Genomic DNA, 16,670 nt, shown 5'->3' on the forward strand with positions numbered 1-16,670 from the left:
AGCTCCAATGCTACTTGCATCTCAAAATGCAGACCAAAATTTTTCCTTATTTAATTCTGTAGAGCTGCACTGTTATTCCTGGTAGGAATCAAGTTATGGAAGGGCTTAGCTTAGGCTTCAAATTCATTCAGATTCTGACATTGGAAGGAACATAAAAAAGAAATTAAGAAGTAGCTTCTGTTGTTATCTCCAGACCAGATTCACAGGTTGCCAACTGTGTACTCTATGAGGGTGCTCAGGAGTGACTGGCTTCAGGTTCTCACAAATATGGATATGATAGTAGGGAAATATTTCTGTTGTATATGTTTTTATCAGTTTCATAGCCTACAGATTGTTCACTGTGTAAAAAAAGTTGGAAAGCCAGTAGCATCTGCCTTGAATCAAATAGACTTGTTAGTAACTCTGATGCTAATGTTAGACTACTCTAGTATATCCTGGGTAAAACTGAGATTTTATCTAGCTGAGTCTCTCTGCTGTATATACGTAAGTAGGAATAACAGCATCTTAATTCTTAAATATGTCAGGCAAATGAAATTTTGCTTTCCTGAGTCAAGTTTTCCCCAAGACCCTGGGAAAATATTTCATCTTCCAGTGAATTCCCCCAGGTCATCACTGCAGAGCACTCATAATATAAAATTAGTATTAAAGTTGCCTACGTGAATAGGAAGTTCTTTTTCTTTTTCATTCTACCAGGGAATCTCTATGCAAATTTGGAGGTCAAGTCATCACCTGGTATAAATCCCTGTGCTCCAGTGGTATCACCTTTAAATTGTATATGTCTGGAAAAATACAATGGTGTACATAAAGCAAATACTGCATCTTGACACTTTATCCCTGCTAATACCAATGATGTTGCTATATCATTCTGTTCCCTGGTGACTCTTGTAGTACCTGCAGCCATCTCTGACTGTCTATGGACATAAGGCTAAGTGAAGTAACCGCAGCTAATGAAGTGCCCTTCATGCTCCCAGCTCTCAAACACAGTAATTCACAGTTTCCACATAAAGCTTCTTAAACCAACATGCAACAGAAATGATCAATAAGCAAACTCCCATAGATGCTGTTGAATTAATAGAACCCAACTGATTTTAGCTAGTAGAAAATAAATAATGTTGTGTCAAAACAATAACATAATAGTGTTTAGTTATTTTTAAATGTATTTAAAGAAAACAACCACATACACAGAACAGCATGCTGCTCAAAGTGCAATGAGACAAAATTAGAAAGGCAGTCAAGTATTATTTGACCAAAATTGCAACAGCCAGCAAATATACAAACAAGCATATCTACAGGCATTTATTGCAGGCACACTGCTATAGTGGTAACTATGCGGTGTAATTTTTGTATCCTTAATAGCAACAATGATTTTAGTAATGGGTATGTCTCAGTGCTGCTAATCTAGAGACTTGGAGGCAGTAGCAAGAAGTATGCTCAGGACTTTGCCCCTCAGCTGGATGCCTGCAGGCCTGTGCTTGTGCCAGGAATCAAATAGTGCCTTTAGTCACTGCAGGCTCTCACTCAAGCAATCCTCCTCCAACTGTCCCATTCATCCTTTGCTACACTTGGTGGATGTGTGTAACAGAGGCCATGTTCCTCAATAATCTACCAGAGTATCAGTGCCAGCTCAGAACACTGGACTCTAACATGGGCTGATCCTTATGGCATGAAACTCTGAATCACAACTCACTTGTACAGATCCACAAGTGATAAATTCTCTTAATTCAACTGAGTAACAAAGCAGATAAGACTACAGTCACGCTGTTGTTTTAGTACAGTTAATAAGAAGATGCCATGCAATTTATTCATATTCATGTAAATGTCCACCACAGGAAAAACAAAACCCCAAACCTCTAATACTGGCAGTAAAGTGTGCAATGAAATCTTGTCATCCCAGAGTTAGCCAGCTGTATTTGAGACTGATCATTAAATTTTATTGTACAAAAAGCTAACAGTACTTTGAAGGTAATCAGATAGGAATGGGAACTCCAGCCCTAACAGAAAGGTAGGTTTTCTATTTATTTTGCACAGGGAAACATGAATGGTGACTAAAGATAAGCAGCCTAGTTTCTATCTAAAGGTTATATTTTGGTTTTCTTGCTTTGAGGCTGCTCAAGAGGTGCTTTCCCAGAGAAACTTCCATTTCTGCTAGTCAAAGCTTACTTTAGTTAAGACTACAGATAAGGATTTTAAGGTGACAGTGCTCTACGTGGTATCACAATTACATGGCAAATCACTGTGTGATTGTAGTAATGGTTCTCATCTATTCACAGCTATTACAACACATCAATATTTCTCAGATTTCAGAGCTGTAAGAAGCCCTATTGGTTTACAGAAGTAGTCTTAATAGATCTACCACAATTACTTTAAAACATTGGATTGAACTGCTGTAGATAATGTCATGGCCACGATGTCCCACTAATGAGCCCCTTTTATTTCATATGTGAGTGCTATTCAAAAAGGACAAAGGTATGAAAATAATTCATTGGGTGGTAATGAATAATGCTGTTCGGTTTTGTCTTCATATTGATCCCTTTTAATAAAAGACATAAATATAAACATGTATGAAATAGATAAATATATAGAGATAACTATGTTAATCTGTAGTTTGAACAGAACTGGATTAATCAAAGAAAAACTAAAGCCTCTGCAATATGTCAGCATCATGGAATAAAATACTTGCTATGTGTGTAGTTCTGAAACCAAGTGGTCAGAAAGCCATATACAGCAGGGAATAAGTCTCATTATTCTAACCTCACAGCCTAGGCAAGTAAGACTCAGATTCACTTAATAAAGAACCATATTCAAACAGTATCAGAATTCAGCTGTTCTGACTCCCATTTTTTTCCTTATTTAGAAAGGCTTGGGAGTAAGATAAAAAGAGAGAAAAGAAATCTTTAGAAAAAACAGAGGTTATAATGAGCAGAAGACTGACTTTCCTCTTTGCCAATAGTCTTAATCAGTTCTTAGCAGTAAGGAAAGTAGCTGGTGTAAAGTCACTCTCTGTTAAAATAACTCTGAGTTATACTCGCAAAGCGGAGAAGAGAGTCTGCTTGGGTATGACTGAATCGTGCCTTCTTTTCTTTCTCATGGAATTAATCCAAGTGTATTTAAAATAAACAGTAATTCACCAGGTTAAAAAATCATAAAATGTATTATCGTTGTAGCTAATTCACCTATCTGCAAGGAAAGCCTCAATTCTCACTTTTATTGGTATTAAATTATCATGGCTTTAACTTAAGTTGAGAGAATCCTTAGCTCATTTTAGTGTGACAGAAAAAACAAACTTCAAATCCTCTACATTATGCAGCTTTAAGTTGACTCTGTTTTGTTTTTTTTTGTTTTTTTTTTTGGGGGGGGGGAGGGGTTATGATTTGATTCCAGTGTCAAATCAGCCTTGCCTACACAGATAACAAAGTGCCAAGCTGCCTTCTGGCTGACGAGAAACAGACAACTTAACCTGGTAATTTGAACCTTAAGAAGCTTTTGATAATTAAATGACAGTGGAGGACAAAATAGAAAAAACACTGTTATGAAACCAAGCAAATGTGGCACTTCTGGACATGGAGAACATGGAGCTCCAGAAGAAACAACTTCTCAAACTGGAAAAATACTCTCCTTCTTTTGAATGCTGAATAGAGAAGCAGCAGCTTAGAGATTCTGGCATTTATCCTGCAGCGAAAGTGCTGTTGGTCCATTTAGTAAAAGACTCAGTCATGGCAGGGAGGTAAAGCACCAAGACTGCTGATATTTTCCAATCTCTTAGCAGCAGTAACCACACAGCAGCTTTTCTGCAAAACAAACAAAAGAAGAATCCAGTTATTTCAGCAGTATACATTTATTTGGTTAAGCATTCTAAGACAACCACACGGTGGTTTCTTTGTGCTTAAGGCAAAGAAGGCAGTGCTGAAGATTCTTGTTTACAAAGGGCTCTTGCAAACATCTTATTTGTGAGATGTTTTATGAAACACTAAAAAGACAAGGCCTTCTTTGTTAGGTGGAGAACAGGTCCCGGATGTTTCCCTTGACATACATCTACTCTGCTCTTTTGTTGCTCTTGCTGTACAGATCCCAGCATGGAAAGGGAGAGTGCAAACTTCCATTTATTTGTTACCACTGCAAGCATTTATGATGCCAGGTCTAAATCAGCTGGCACTTGAGTGTATTATTTGGGGTAAATGTGGTAACCACACTATTTGCTTGATAAAAATAGCTAAAGGGATTCTTCAAAAACAAAGCAGGACTAGATCCTCTCAAAGCAAACTCAAAGAAGCTCCAAATAGAAATAAACACACAGAGGAAATAACACTGCAAAAGCTAAAACAAGGTTTTCCTGCGTGTTATGTCATGGGTGAGTTACTATGCTACAATGCAATAAAAGGTTTATTAGAAAACAGTTTTGACTGCTGTTGAACATCAATTTATCCCAAAGTTGATCTTGGTTCCAATGGAAATGTGTGTAATACAGCGCTTCCTGGATTAGTGAGTTTTCAGTATATGGTTGCTGTGCAGACAGTAACTTGAAATGGTAGATACAGACAAAACCTATCTTGCAGCAGGTCAAGAAAACCTCTTTTGAAATTTACTGCACGGAAGTACACAAGTGATTACACCAAAATTTCATATAACCTCTTCCAGCACCAGTGAAGTGGGGATGAACGCTGAGGACCACAAAGAAGATTTATTCCCAATGGATTCCCATTGCAGAAGGTGATGCTGAGACATTACGTATCAGGCAGTTATGTGGCTTCATATGGCAAGTAGGAGATAATAAAGGTACCTTAGTCCTCACTGTTCTCCAGTGTACCTTGGAAAGACAACTTCACGTACCCAGTACTGCTCATTTAAAGTTCATTAACTTGTGTGGGACTACACCACACTGTATAGTACCTGTTTAAATCCTATGGTTAGTCAAAACAGAACAAAAAATAGAACCTCTCACAACAATCAATCTTTTTCATATGTTTCTGGACAAAATCTACTGCAAATAAAATCCATTGCATCCCTTCCCTTATCAAGCAGACAAGAGATGATGGCAGCACTAAAAACTTGCATGCAGTGAAAAATGCACTTCTTTTATTTTGGTATCCTGGTTGCTACTCGTGATGTGTGACTAAGAGAAAGTGGTTTTACAGTATGTGTGTTCTCAGCCTTGTCCACATCTTGACTCTCCACTGAGTTTTGCTCATAGATGTCCTCAGAACCTCTGAGCGGTTCCCATGGTCCTTCAACAGAGTCACTAACATCTGTGGTAGTTTGTAAAATGGACTGGGAATTGCTATACTGGTTTATGGAGATACAACACCTCCTGAGATAGATAGCTGGATTTCAAAGTGGCTGAGCAAGTATGCTTTGGTCAAAGAGTAGGGACAGAACATGAGAACGGACTTGAATCTCCCTGGCCACTATGGAGAAGGCAGCCAAGCCAGACTGAGAACCACTAATGACGTGTTTGTTAATGAAAAGGCAAAGACAGGAAGACTGAAAGAGAGATGCTCTGTCAACACTGTTTTGGATGCTATAGGCTGAAAGGGCAGAGGAGTGTCCTGTCAGAATTGGGTCCTCAGAAGTGTGGAGTAACTTCTTTTAGGGAACACCTCACTTTCCTTTCAGTACAGTTACTGGAACTGCCCTGAGGGTCTGGCCCATGCCTTTGCTAAAAAGTAATTACTTTTCATATTCCTACCCTTTAAAAACCATGCTCTAACCACAGCATGAAAATCTGAAAGCTTTCAACACTGAAAAGTTATTGGGTGAAATATTGCCCCATGAGGTTTGCAGCACATATGGCTTCATATATACAAGGGTTTTTGTACATTGCTGTGAGTTGGTACAAGTGATAGAGCCAGCTTACATTTTGAATGCTTTCCAAACAACATTGAGGATAGTGGTGAATACATTTTGGAATGTGTAGTTAGGAGTGTGCTTGGTTTTCGGCTTCCCACTGATCACTTCCACCCTGCAATGGTATTTATTTATTAAAAAAACCCAACACTTGGGACCCCAAACAAACCTTCTGTTTTGCAGCGCTTTCAGAGATTATGGATCTGAAGGTGCCTGGGACTCACAGTCTCCTTTAACTTTCTTCTACGGAAGAACAAAGAAAAGAAAGACAGCTGCCATTACTGAAGCAGTAATCGAAGATCAGACACATCTCAACTCTACTTAAAGTAATGGTAAAACGCTCCAACATCAGCATCTTTAGTGAAGCTGTTTTGGAAAGTGCAAGTGGCACAAACAAAAAGTTTCCAGGGGAGGAGCCACAAAGGATGAATGAATTGTAAAGTTCCTAGTAGGGGCAGGCTCTTCTTGAAAGAAAATTGGTGATAGGAAGCAGCATGCCAGGTGAGCAGCCTGTACCCTTGCAGCATTTGGAAAAGACAGCCCATTCCCCAGGTTGCAACAATCAGAGCTTCTCTGGAGCCTGACTAAAGGGACTGAATGCTATTTTATGAAACAAACTCTCTTATTTTTACTGTCAGCGCTCACAATATAAAAATCTAAAAAGCTCAAGGGCATTGCTGTTCAGGGAAATTACCAAGAAAATTAAATTTCAATTAAAGTTATAACAATTTATTTGATTATTATTATTTCCCATTTACACTACTTCTGGTTAACCTTACTTTGTCTAACAGGAATATCTCTCAAATACAGCCCTGTTAGGGCACTACTCAGTCCATACCCGCCCCAAACCCACACCTCTCATCAGCAGATCTACTACTATTTTACTATCATCACAATGTTTCATCTTTTTTTATGAAGATCATTTTAATAATTAATGACAGTCTTAGTGACAGGATAAGGGAGAATGGTTTTAAACTGAGGTTAGATATTAGGAGGATATTAGGAGGATATTAGGAAGAAGTTTTTCACTCAGAGGCTGGTGACACGCTGGAACAGGTTGCCCAAGGAGGCTGTGGATGCCCCATCCCTGGAGGCATTCAAGGCCAGGCTGGATGTGGCTCTGGGCAGCCTGGTCTGGTGGTTGGTGACCCTGCACATAGCAGGGAGGGTTGAAACTAGATGATCATTGTGGTCCTTTTCAACCCAGGCCATTCTGTGATTCTATGATTCTATGATCCTAGGCATTACAGAAGTCATTTTACTTAACCTAGATTTGCTTTATCTGCAAAGGAGGTAGTGAATATTGCACTCTGAATGCTGTAAAAAATCAGAAAGGTGATTAAAATGATCCCTCCCTTGAACTACTGAACTACAGTGTGGACTCAAATTCATCCAATGAGAAGCTCATCAGCAGTCTGAATCTCCCACACTTATCAGTTAAATTAATTACAGCAGCTAAGTAAAAGCAAAGGGACACACATGGCTTGCAGTGGCAAGAAATTACAGCAGCAAGGTGAACTCAAAAACAGATGAGGGAAATGTCAAAGCAAATAATGATATGCCAACAGAGACAGGTAACAGCAGATCTACAATGCATAAGGATATTTAAGTTTAGGAACCTGGAGCCTGCAGTGGAGCTTGTGGTCTGATAACCATGGGTGTTTTAAGGCAGCAGTTGCACTTATTCTCCAGCTAAAAGAAAAACAGAATCCTATTAAGTATTTTTCCTAGAATCTCATAATTCAACAATTATCTCCTGCAGTGTTCTGCTGTCATGCAGTGCTGTCATTTCAGGATATTTTATGCCAGATGGCAGCTAGTCCAGGAAACCACTAACGTTGAAGCAAAAACTCATTCAGGTAACTTTAGAGAATGTTATGGACTCAGTGAACATCAATAAAATGGCATATAAAAATATTTTACATGGACATTAAAAACTTTGATATGTAATGATAATTCTGCAGTGGAGCAGTACAAGTGATACAAGTATGACATGATGGTAGTGAATACATGTTTCAAAGATCCAGGGATCACGTACCATTTTTCTTTGATGAGAAGCTTTGAGATGAAATCTTTGGCCTGCTCAGAAACACCTTGAAACTCCTCATCTTCAAAATCCCAGCTGCAGGCCAGGATATTGTTGAGAGTCTCATTGTCATCATCACCCAAAAAAGGAGACAATCCACTGAGGCTAAGTACAGAAGAATATGTTAAGTCTTTCTGTCTCTTTCCCTTCCTGTACATGATCTCTGATGTGACATCTAAGATTGTTCTGTTACTTCTGGCCCACCTTAGAACTTTTTATTATCTAAGAAAGTTTCCAGACCATTCCCATTTTCTCTTCTGTACATTTTTAAATAATCACTCTTTCTCCTTAACAAAATAAACATTACAGTCTTTCATTGAGGGTCATATTTTCCAGATCTCTGACTGCTTTTGCAGACGTACACTGAGAGTTTATCAAGAAGTCCACAGTTCTGGAAGTCTAATACCTAATTGCTTAAAATAGATAGTGTAGTGAAACAAAGAAGAAAAGTTAATGCTGATTGAAAAAAGGGGCAGATTCCTGAACATGGAATTTGGGAAGAGGCCTATATTTTCTATTTTGTGTACAGATTTTGTCAGTCTTCCAAATAATAACAAATTTGGATGACTGATACATAACCTGAAAAGAGCTTACAAAGCAGATTAAATCCTACTTACAGCATGTAAGCAATGACTCCTACACTCCACATGTCTGTAGGAAAGGAGACAAATTCATAATTCACAACTTCAGGAGCAAGAAATTCAGGAGTTCCAAAGTTTACTCGAAGTTTTTCCCTGGGTTTATATCTAGTCAAAGGAAACATTAAGAAAAGGACATTATAGCTCTAAAGTTGTATCGTAAGTTGTCCAGCACTTAATGGGATTTCAGAAGCATATGTGACATTCAGGAGGAGATCGAGGACAGATAGAAGTACAAATTAAAAATAAATACTACCCATACATAGGAATGAAAAACATTTGTAAGCTTATATTATACTTCAGGATAAAACTCAACAACTGAAGTAAGAAATTCAGATGTCAAAGATGACTTAGGGCAGCTGTTATCATGCTTTGGAATCTTCCCCATATCGTAAGTTATGGTATCTGCTTAAGCAAGAAAGTGATAAAGCATGAATTATATTGTAAAACACCCTGATGTTCTCTCACACTCTCTTTTGAGAATAGAACAGACAAGAGGTTCCACAGATTTTGTTGAGTTTAGCTGTACCAGTATACTTATTTGTTAGAATCAGACCTCTCTGAACCTTCAGCCTGAAAAAAGGCTTCAGAACAAAACTTCTTTTGCCCAACTTCAAACATTCCGTATTAAAAGATATCTTTGGTTAAAAGAACCAACTTGTCATAAGAGCAGTAGGAGACCATTATGGGTCAAAGATGTAACTGCAAAGAAGTAAACTTCTTTGATTCTTTCCAAATTCATTTACAATTACTCATAACATAGACACATACCTTCTTGCCAATCCAAAATCAATAATTTTTATTTGATTCGCTGATCGGTTCACACACAGGATATTCTCAGGCTACCAAGAAAAAACAGAAAACACTTCTGAGAACAAGGTAAACAAGCCATAAACAGCTTTTTCTTTCCATCCTGATCAGATTTCTCTGTATGGGTATAACCTCTTCTATCACACAGCAGTTGAGGTTGGGTGCTCTATGACTTGATAACTGCTTCTTTTTCTTGCTTTTCAATTTGACATAAGGCAGCAGTTCAGATAAAGAACTTGTAGGGGGAATGAGACAGAGAATGTAGATTTCCATAGTGAGGTTTCAGGATGCTGGCATGGTGATTTTGCAGACCTTAGTAAGCTGACACTGGATTTAAAAAAATTTTTTTTAAAACAAATTTATCTTTAAGTTTCTCTGTTCATAGATGTTCTGGCAGTAACTGTCTGATTGAGCACAGATATATTATGTTAGTTAACAGCAGCTTTATGTTTCCATCACATATTTTTCCAGAAGGTGGGATTCACAGGTTAAATCCCTCTGGATTTTCACAGGGCCAATTGTTCTTCATTCCCCTGGAAGGAATCCATTGCTTACTAAATTACTCCCAAATTAAACAGAAGGGAGCGAGGATAGAATCTGGTCAATTGTCTTCGAAATGTAAATATCTAAAATAAATTCACTGCCAGCAGTTTTATAGTTTTATATACTTTGTCTTGTTGCTCGTTGAGTCCTCTTTGAAATAAAACAGCCCACAACACTTAAAACATTAGTTAACCTTTGTCACCATTACTAATTCATTTTAAACTCAGGCCTTGTAAACATCGTATGTCCATAGTTTTTCTGTGGTCCTGGATGATTACGGTCAAGATGAATTTCTTTCAATTTCAAACATTCTTCCTCAAACTCATCTGTTACTGAAAACAACCTATGAGTAAGAGCAAAATAGAATGGAGAATCTGTAGCTGGCTAGCACTTGAAAAGAGAGGTCTCTGAGAAGAATTCATTGGTGGGCCTCTTTGTCAGCAGTATGAATATAAAAACTGTGCTAACCCCAAGAACATAATAAATATGTCTTAAAGACCTATGTGAAATTCTTCTTGATAGGTTTCTAGTTATCTAGATGTTTATAAAGAAAGAGAAAAGTAAGTCTGGTCATTTATAAAGCAACTGAAATAGATCCCAGTAAGCATCTGTTCACTTGCTTAACATGTGCAATAATATAAATGCTAACAACTCAGTTATTACAAGCCAAAAACAGCAGCTGTAATAAAAATCTCAATAAAGGCAAAACTCTCTTTGCACTTTTTAGTTCGTTTTGCTTTATTATGAAGCTGAGGAATACACTATAGGGACTTTATAGACACGTGTAAAACTAAAGACATCATCCCCTTTTATTTCTGCACTAAATAAAGGTGAGAAATAGAGAATCATAGAAAGGTTCAGTTTGCAGGGGACCTTAAAGATCATCTAGTTCCAACCCCCTTCCACTGGCAGGATTTCCAGCCACTAGATGAAGCTGCTCCAACCTGGCTTTGAATGCCTCCAGGAATGGGGAATCCACCACCTCTCTGGGCAGCCTGTGCCAGTGCCTTACCACCCTCTAAGTAAAAAATTTCTTCCTCACGTCTAACCTAAATCTCCCCTCTTTTAGTTTGAGGCCATTCCCCCTTGTCCTTTTGCTATCAGATCATGTAAACGCCTGTTCCCCCTCCTGCTTGGAAGCTCCAACAAGTACTGAAAAGCTGCAGTGAGGTCTCCCTGGTACCTTCTCCAAGCTAAACAAGTCCAACTCCCTCAGCTTTTCTTCATAAGAGAGGTGCTCCAGCCCTTTCTATCATCTTTGGACCTGCTCAAACAGCTCTACATCCTTCTTGTGCTGGGGCACCAGGTTTGGACACAGTACTCCAGATGTGGCCACAAGAGGGCAGAGCAGAGGGGTACAATCACCTCCCTTGCCCTTGCTGGCCACTCCTCTTTTGATGCAGCCTAGGATACTGTTGGCTTTCTGGACTGCAAGAGCACACTGCTGGCTCATATCCAGCTTTTCGTCCATCAGGACCCCACAAGTCCTTCTCTGGATGGCTGCCCTCAATGACTTCTTCTCCCAGCCTGTACTCGTATCTGGAATTGCTGCAATTCAAGTGCAACATCTTGCTCTTGACCTTGTTAAACCTCATTAGGTTTTCATTCTCATGTGCCCGCTTTTTGAGCATGTCTAGGTCCTTCTGTATAGCATCCATGCTTTCTATCATGTCAGCTGCACCACTCAGCTTGGTATCATCAGGAAATTTGCTGAGGGTGCACTCAATCCCACTGTCATTGATAAAGATCTTAAAGAGCACCAGCCCCAAAATGGACCACTGGGAGACACCACTCGTGGCTGACCTCCATCTGAATTTAGAGACATTCACAACAGCCATACGGCTACAACTATCCAACCAATCCTCTATCCACCTAATAGTCCAGCTTTCAAATCCATATTTCTCCAATTTATTATTTAATAAAAACTTTGTTCAAGGAAAAAAAGATCCATCTCAAATGTCCAGACTATTGCAACATGCCTTTACAAATTGTTTTCTGAGTGTGACAGCAATTAGCAGTCAGCCAGATTAAGAATATGCAGTTGGTAAATTTGGTTTTAGATAGAAGGAACTTTCTGTGTATACACTTCAGTAGTTCAGATTGCTAAGCAAATACCCAGTGGAGAATCCATCCATCACTCTTTTCTGGACTTTCAGCTGTTCTGGCAGTTTTTGTCTAACCTAGAAGATGCTGCATTATTTGCATCAACCACTTTTTTTTAATTACTTTCATTTAGCAAATACTTTCTTATGTATTTGGCTTCAGCATGGTGTAAATGGGGTTAATTTCTGTCCCATGGCTGATGCATAAGAGAGAGATCTTGTGCAGCTGAATTAAATAATATTTGCACAATATTTATAGATGCAAATGGAAAAATATGAAAATAGCAAGATATTGTTGCCAATATCTTTCTGGCTTTCTGTAAAATCATCCTTCAGAAAACTCAAGAGCTATGTAGCTTGATGACATATGACCACAATTCTCATCAAAACTACTTCTGTAGTGATTTAACTGATCTCATTGTGGCTGAAGCAAATACACATCAGTTCAAGAAAAGCAGAATAAAGTTACTTGTTGTTTCTGCCATGGGAATCTGCTAAGCTGCATGGCCTAACATTAAAGAACAAAATTTCCACAGCTGTCATTGTGCAAAACAAACATGTCAGTTCTCTACCTTTAGATCCAAATGAAGAATGTACATTTGGTGCATGTACTGAATTCCCTCGCAGATCTGTTTTATGAATGAGATAGTATCCATCTCTGTCAAATTGCAGTTCTCATCAATTATTCGGTCAAATAATTCACCTCCTTCCACACTGATGAGAGAAAGACAATGAAGTGGTCATCAAGTTCAAGTCCAAATCCAAACCCATGTAATTACAATAAAATAAAATTTAAACTATTGACTATTTTAAGGATTCACAATCAGGTTCAGTGAGAGGGGTCTACAACATGAACTTGTATTCTGATCCGAATTTCCCACATACTTGGTACTGATACATGCTAGCCATAATTTCTTCAATGTTTGAGAACTCAGTCTCCCGTTCATTGAGAGATGCTGTCTTGGGACATAATTTTGCACCAGTGGAATTAATCACATGGAAAATCAAGACAACATGCTACACAATCTGTATTAAATCTTTGGTCTTCTCCATCAGAGCTTAAGGGGACATAATACAAAATTTCAATTTGAAGCAACATAAAATCAATGAAAATGACTTCTTAATTTTGTATTACATTTCAGAATACCTCCAGCTTACCAACTGATATCTATGCTGAGTTCTAGCTTTTGTGTTATACTAATTGTGTAAATCAAGTTCATACAAATATATTCATAAGAATATACAGAAAAGTCAAGGTTTTCTGCCATGCATTTCAGTGTTTTAGTTGTTATCCTTTTTGGCTTCCAGAAAAAGAAGCAACATCTATTTGTTTTTAAGGCAGCTATTTTGAAACTAATTAGCCTGATAAACCAGCATAAAAGACAGGTTAATCTATTCCGGCATCCACTAAGAGATCATTCATAACATCTACAGTAGGCATCTATTCATTGTAAGATGTTGTTTTATTTGCCTCACAGAAGTGGAGATATTCTGAGATGTCTGTCTCTTAATTGACACAAATTACCATTTGAAATTAAAGAGAAGCTACATAACAGCTCTATCTTCAAATGGCATAGTGGCTTTACATCACCTGGAATGTGGAGCATCACCTGAAAAAAATGCATAAATGGCTCCATGACACTATTTCTTAACTTTTTTCCAATTAGTGTTCCTGGGAACAGATTTCATACGCCCTTTCTACCTGCTAAAAGCTTTATTTCTAATTTCAGGACACAATGAGAAGGAAACAAACAGTTCTAGCAAAAGTGATATAGACAGAAATTGGAAGAACACACTTACTATTCCATGACTAGGACAATGTCATTTTTTGACTCAAAGGCGTCATAGAGCTGGATAAGATTCACATGATTCAACTGGTTCATGACACTGATTTCATTCTTTACTTCATTCTGTAAAGAATCATGAATATTGTTTCAGAGGTTGTTTTTTTTCTTCTAAGACAGTTACATGGGCAAGTTCAGTTTGAACCAGATATCTACATTATCTTCATGTTTTCACTTGTGTTAAGCAAATCCAAGGTTTGCCTTTGATTGTTCCTGCAATGGTAGACATCAAGGCTATAAGTACTAGACTGAACTCATAGCTTGAGTAGGGGACTGCTTCAGTAATATGTTAAGAGAAAAAGGAAGGGGGAAAGGAAGAGCAAAAGCACACATGGGCAAGCGGTAATCTGTCTAAGAAAAGTCCAGGACTGTCCTCAAAACCTCCCTATTCTGTCAGGGGGGAAAGAGTGATACCTCTGCTCAGTCCACCTATTTTAAATGTGCAGTTTAGGGTGGCCGAGACATTCTCCAGTGGTGCCAATCTCTCTTCTGACTATAATGGGATTCTTGATGATCAGCTTACCCACAGACAGCTATGCTTTAGAGAACCACAGATAACTGAGACAGATCCCACCCTTGACTACTATTAATGACACAGCTGTCACAGAAAAGATGCTAGGAATGTCTTTCTTGCGAAAGCAAGCCCCAGATGGCCATGAGTTTTGCAAAACAGGTCAGACTAATTCTTCTCATTTATATTTGCGTTGATGTCAGGAGCCCAGATCATGCCTGTAATCAGCATGCCTCACAATGTCATGAATTCACTGCAGTAAGGATAGAGTGGAGTGTGGGGGGAAAGCATGCTAGTTCACAGGCCAGACAAATACTTTCACCACCAGAAAAAACACTAATAGAATTAAAAGTAGGGAAAAAAAAAAAAAAAAAAGCCAAAGAAACAGAAAGATCTGAAAAGAAAGTAGGAAAAGTTGTGATTTAAAAAGTTAAAAAAAAAAAAAGAGAGGAGACCCAGAAAGAAGACTTTATGAGCAGAGAAACAGAGCTGCAGCCAATGGTAAGTCACCAGGTTTTACGACTATGATGACTTGTGAGCCACTTGGACATGGTCTGTTGAGTAGGTGAAGAACAGTGTGGGGTCCATTAATGAACAAAGACTACCAACCTTCTCTTTATCTCCTCTGGCTTTTATAATTTTGGCTGCTAGCTTGAGACCTGTTGCTTTCTCTTCACATTTGTGTACCTGACCAAATCGTCCTCTAGGGAAAAAAAGGGAAAAAATATTAATCAAAACCATACAGTTGCATTGCCCTTGAGTGCAAACTAAGTTATACAAATGGCAAAAATCTTCTCCCTACTGAGTTCCATTTCAATTGTTCTATTGCTATTATTTTATTGTGTAAATCAGACTTGCTACTGCTCATTTAGGCACACCAAAATTACACTGCTGCAGTTGATATTATTCCACTTTTATGATTCATTAACATTCACTTCATTACTTCTAACAGCTTTTAATATGTGATGAGGTATCCCAGGCAAGCTAACAGCAATACATACTATAATGATAATAACTCACTTATGAGCACAATCTCCCTCTCCCCCCCTCATCATTCTACCTCAAGGGAAGGCTGTGATTTCACGATGAAACAAAGCCTACACAAGACCATGTTGCTATCAGAAATGACAATATCACTCTATCATAAACTATGGCAGCATGAAAGACCTAGCAATTACATGGTATGTCAGATTAGCTTGCTGATCTACCTGAGAACATTCAGATATTTTCAGGGATGGGCTGTGCTGAGGGAAAGAAGGCTACAACATGTTTCTACATCCCACTGGCTTCAGTGTGAAGTACTATTGCATCCTAGGAGCATCATGACAAAGCCTGAGGGCAGCTGGCTGACCTAGAACAACACCAAATACAAGCCAAGTCTGGTGGTGCCAAACCTTCAGCCAGAATTCACTCACACAGTAAAACCAGCTTCCTGTTCCAAGTTCTCTCTAAGTACTGTTAAAGCTTAGCCTTTCTAGGGAAGCACGATGCTTCCATTCACCTCTGGGGTTCCTGGCTGTAAACTCTTGCCTTGCTTTACATATTGATTGAGTTCACTTGACTTACCCTCCCAAAATTTCATTCCTGTTGACATTATAATAACTGCTGATGCCCACCGTTTTGGCTGAAACAATCCGGTGATCAAATGGTGCTGGTGGAGTAGAAGCATCATCTACAGAAGAAAAAACAGCATATGAGTGGTCACATGCAGTGCTTGTCTGTCTCATATATTTCAGTCCTTCTTTCCCCTTGATAAATTAATTTAAGAACTGAATAATCTTACTGTAAGTTAAATAGATAGGTCTCTCTGTTATTTGGAAAGGGTCTTACTCCAGAGCTCTGGTTCAGAAAGCACAGTGTCACAAGGGAGCTAAGACAAGTACTCCTCTACTTAGCATCTTCTGCACTGAGTGTCAGGAGCAGCATGAGGCTAGGTGAAGACTGCTAGACTAAGCCAGTGCAGCTTCATGCCCACAAGACAATTTGTTTAGAAGATTTGGAAGGATTTTTTTCCTATCCAATTTTTAATTTCCTAGGAACTGTTAATAGATGAGTATATACTGTAATTCTCTCTTGTTATAGAAAGAGATACAGAGCTCTTCTGTAAGCCCAGCTAGATGATGTCATCTCCCTTCTTACAGTGTTCATAGCAAAGAGTCCCTTCCCTACTGGCCATCCGATTGATACAATTTCTCATGCTCCCTGGCATTGTGTCTGCCTTTAGAGATTACATTTACTGCTTGTGCACCCATGACAGGAGTTTCATCCTGTCATGTAACACTTGGGGTTTCCAGT

General features: G+C 38.6%; 1 protein-coding gene across 1 annotated transcript in view; it reads right to left on the minus strand.

The window, feature by feature from the left end:
- Positions 1–695: 695 nt before the first annotated feature.
- The window catches only part of MYLK4 (myosin light chain kinase family member 4), a 31,136-nt gene continuing 15,161 nt past the window's right edge, over positions 696–16,670 (minus strand). The window contains exons 5-14 of the mRNA XM_090137014.1: positions 15,942–16,047; positions 14,985–15,078; positions 13,821–13,930; positions 12,593–12,734; positions 9,337–9,407; positions 8,545–8,673; positions 7,880–8,032; positions 7,461–7,533; positions 6,011–6,084; positions 696–3,788 (exon numbers count right to left, since the gene is read on the minus strand). Of these exons, the coding sequence (XP_089993140.1) occupies positions 6,037–6,084; positions 7,461–7,533; positions 7,880–8,032; positions 8,545–8,673; positions 9,337–9,407; positions 12,593–12,734; positions 13,821–13,930; positions 14,985–15,078; positions 15,942–16,047 (926 nt within the window). The 3' untranslated portion in view covers positions 696–3,788; positions 6,011–6,036. The remainder of the gene's footprint in view (positions 3,789–6,010; positions 6,085–7,460; positions 7,534–7,879; positions 8,033–8,544; positions 8,674–9,336; positions 9,408–12,592; positions 12,735–13,820; positions 13,931–14,984; positions 15,079–15,941; positions 16,048–16,670) is intronic.

Source organism: Phasianus colchicus, chromosome 3 (assembly GCF_987193195.1).
Source record: "Phasianus colchicus chromosome 3, bPhaCol1.hap1.1, whole genome shotgun sequence".
In the NCBI taxonomy this organism is placed as follows: Eukaryota; Metazoa; Chordata; class Aves; order Galliformes; family Phasianidae; genus Phasianus; species Phasianus colchicus.